This window comes from Crocodylus porosus, unplaced genomic scaffold (genome assembly GCF_001723895.1).
Source record: "Crocodylus porosus isolate Cpor-Errol unplaced genomic scaffold, CroPor_comp1, whole genome shotgun sequence".
In the NCBI taxonomy this organism is placed as follows: Eukaryota; Metazoa; Chordata; order Crocodylia; family Crocodylidae; genus Crocodylus; species Crocodylus porosus.
In genome coordinates this window covers 4,068,162-4,070,661 of record NW_017728951.1, presented here as the reverse complement: position 1 = coordinate 4,070,661, position 2,500 = coordinate 4,068,162, and the positions used below count along the sequence as shown (strand labels likewise).

General features: G+C 35.8%; 1 protein-coding gene across 8 annotated transcripts in view; it reads right to left on the bottom strand.

Moving 5' to 3' along the window:
- Positions 1–2,500, bottom strand: part of EBF3 (early B-cell factor 3) — a 145,317-nt gene that overhangs the window by 18,992 nt on the left and 123,825 nt on the right. For all 8 annotated transcript variants that reach the window (XM_019556138.1, XM_019556139.1, XM_019556141.1 and 5 more), the window contains exon 11: positions 445–533. In XM_019556138.1, the coding sequence (XP_019411683.1) occupies positions 445–533 (89 nt within the window). The remainder of the gene's footprint in view (positions 1–444; positions 534–2,500) is intronic.

Genomic DNA, 2,500 nt, shown 5'->3' with positions numbered 1-2,500 from the left:
AACAAAAGATTAAACTGAATCGAGCTTTAGAAAATGAAAGGAAAACAAGAGTCAAATAATCACAGATCAGAGTGGGGCTGCTTAGATTGAAATCACTACAAGCTACTGGAGTGGAAAATGTTTAATTGAACTATTTCATTACGCAGGAAGTTTATGTCCCTCTTGTAGAATCCAAAATATTTGTATCAGAAAATCCATTCCTTTCTTTCTTTAAAAATACTGTCCTGCAGAGATCAAATATGAGCTTAAAAAAAGGCTGATTAACTTGATGGCAAAGACGATGCATGAAATGTATACCAAGTTTAAGAATTAGTTACTTGAGTTTGTAATAACATACCTGTTGGTATAGCAGATAAGCACGTATATATAACACATGCGCACACACTTAGACAATTATAATAAATAAAGAAGCAGGTACAGTGATATCCTTAATACTTTACTAACCTTTGGTAACCTTTCAGGATCACCTGGATGTCGTGGAATAACTTTCTGCAACCTTTGAAAGCCATAATCTATGGTTGGTTCATTAAGTGCTAAAACATAAACAGAATTATTTGTCAGTTTAAACACTATATATACAAACAGATAAATAGAGGTCAATATCTTAACAATTTTTTGTTAGCACAAATTTACAAAGAAATGTGTAATTTTCTTTCCTAAATAACATTTCTAGTAACAGCCTTCATATTAAGATCCATCCTTAGGAGAGATTTCTTTTTTGCACACAAAAGCAATGATTATTTCTATCTATAATTAGACTAGAAAAAAAGTCAAAGGGTTACCCAATATATTGCAAAAATGGTAGTGCAGTAACGAAGTTACAGGTCTTGAGGCCATATATAGCAATCACTACAGTCATGATATGATGTCTGCATCATGGGCTGCTTTCTATACTGGCCATGGATTTATGGGAAACTGGCAATTATGACATATGTCCAGCTATTGCTAGCTTCAGATTTATCCCTGTGGTCCTTTTTTGTCTAGCATATTGCCTGAGCACAAACCAGGCAGGAGGAGCACTTAATCTTGCAAAGCTTTAATAATCTGTGAATGGCTGACTACAAACTGATGTAGAGCACTATCATTCTACAGCTGCAATCCACTAGCCTCATGAAATTGCAGGCCACAAATAGTAATTAATCTTTTTATCCCTCAAATTGTAATTTTGACTATGAACTGTGCTTGGTCATAAATCAGCAGCACATGCTGCTGTGTACAGTGCATGAATCATGATCCTGACTCAGTTAGACTGCACACATTGTGTTTAACAAGCTTTATAAGGAGTCATAGGGCTTTATTATAGCTCTGCCTGACTCAAACAAAAACTGAGCCTGGAGGCCCAAGGACTAGAGTTAAGATGAAAATACTTATTAGAGTATATTACTTCTTGATGTAGATATCGTTTTCAGCAGAGTAACTCCATGGTGCATGGCGCTACATAAATCAATGGGTTTTCTGAGACTAATAAGAACTGCCTCCATCTATTCATTACTCAGCCTGCAATTTAGGCCATCACTCATTAGTCAGCATGTAATTTGATGATTAACACTGTACAACTCAGCAGGTTTGCTGAGTGCGAGTGAACACAAAGGCTACAACTTACTAGAGGAGAGTTGCAATACAACATTTGAAAATGTTATCCAAAATAATTGGCCACCATTATTATCAAGTACTTCAATTATTTGTGTAAACATGCATAGTATATCTTGTAATCAATGCAGGGAGGCTCACATATATGCACTCAATAACATGACAGAAAGTTGAAGACAGCAATATGATTTGACATTCCATCATGCATCCCGGAGACAAAGGTCCACATAGGAATGTGAAGTAAGACATTTTCTTGTTAATAAAGCATTGATCCGATGTATTGATTTTACATGACATGGCTTTTGCTGGGATTTCGCCCTCCTTTTTCTTTGCAAATACTAAAGCTCTTCAAAATGCCTTGGCGTATGTGACATGGCAAAATTTCTAACTCTCTGTGATGTAAATTCTATATGTGTAAAACCACTTCATAATCAGACCATTAATCATCAGAAGCTGTCAGCATTGACTTTGGGGACAATTTGTCATGTCTTTGCCTGGGCCTATACAAGTGTGTCAAGCAAAAGCCTAGTGTGTTGGGACAGATGAGCCTCCGGTATAGCCTCACAAAATGACTTGCTCAAAAAAGGATTAAATAAAGTATTACATTTCTTGATTAGAGAACAAAAAAGTGGCACTCTGTGCATTTGTAACATGTCAAGGTTTCTTCTATTTTCCAGCTAATCACCGTGACTGTTTGCCTTAATGAATCTGGTCTGATGAAAGGTGATCAGAAAAGATAGATGGGCAACTGCTATTGATTTCATGCAAATGTAACTGACAGGTGATAGAAGCTTTAATGCAAGCTTTCAAAAGCTTTATGACTTGTAATAACCATACACTTCCATTCAAGGAAAGACATCACCAAATGTTTCAGTTCAATTTATATCATCTTCACAGAACCAAAAATATT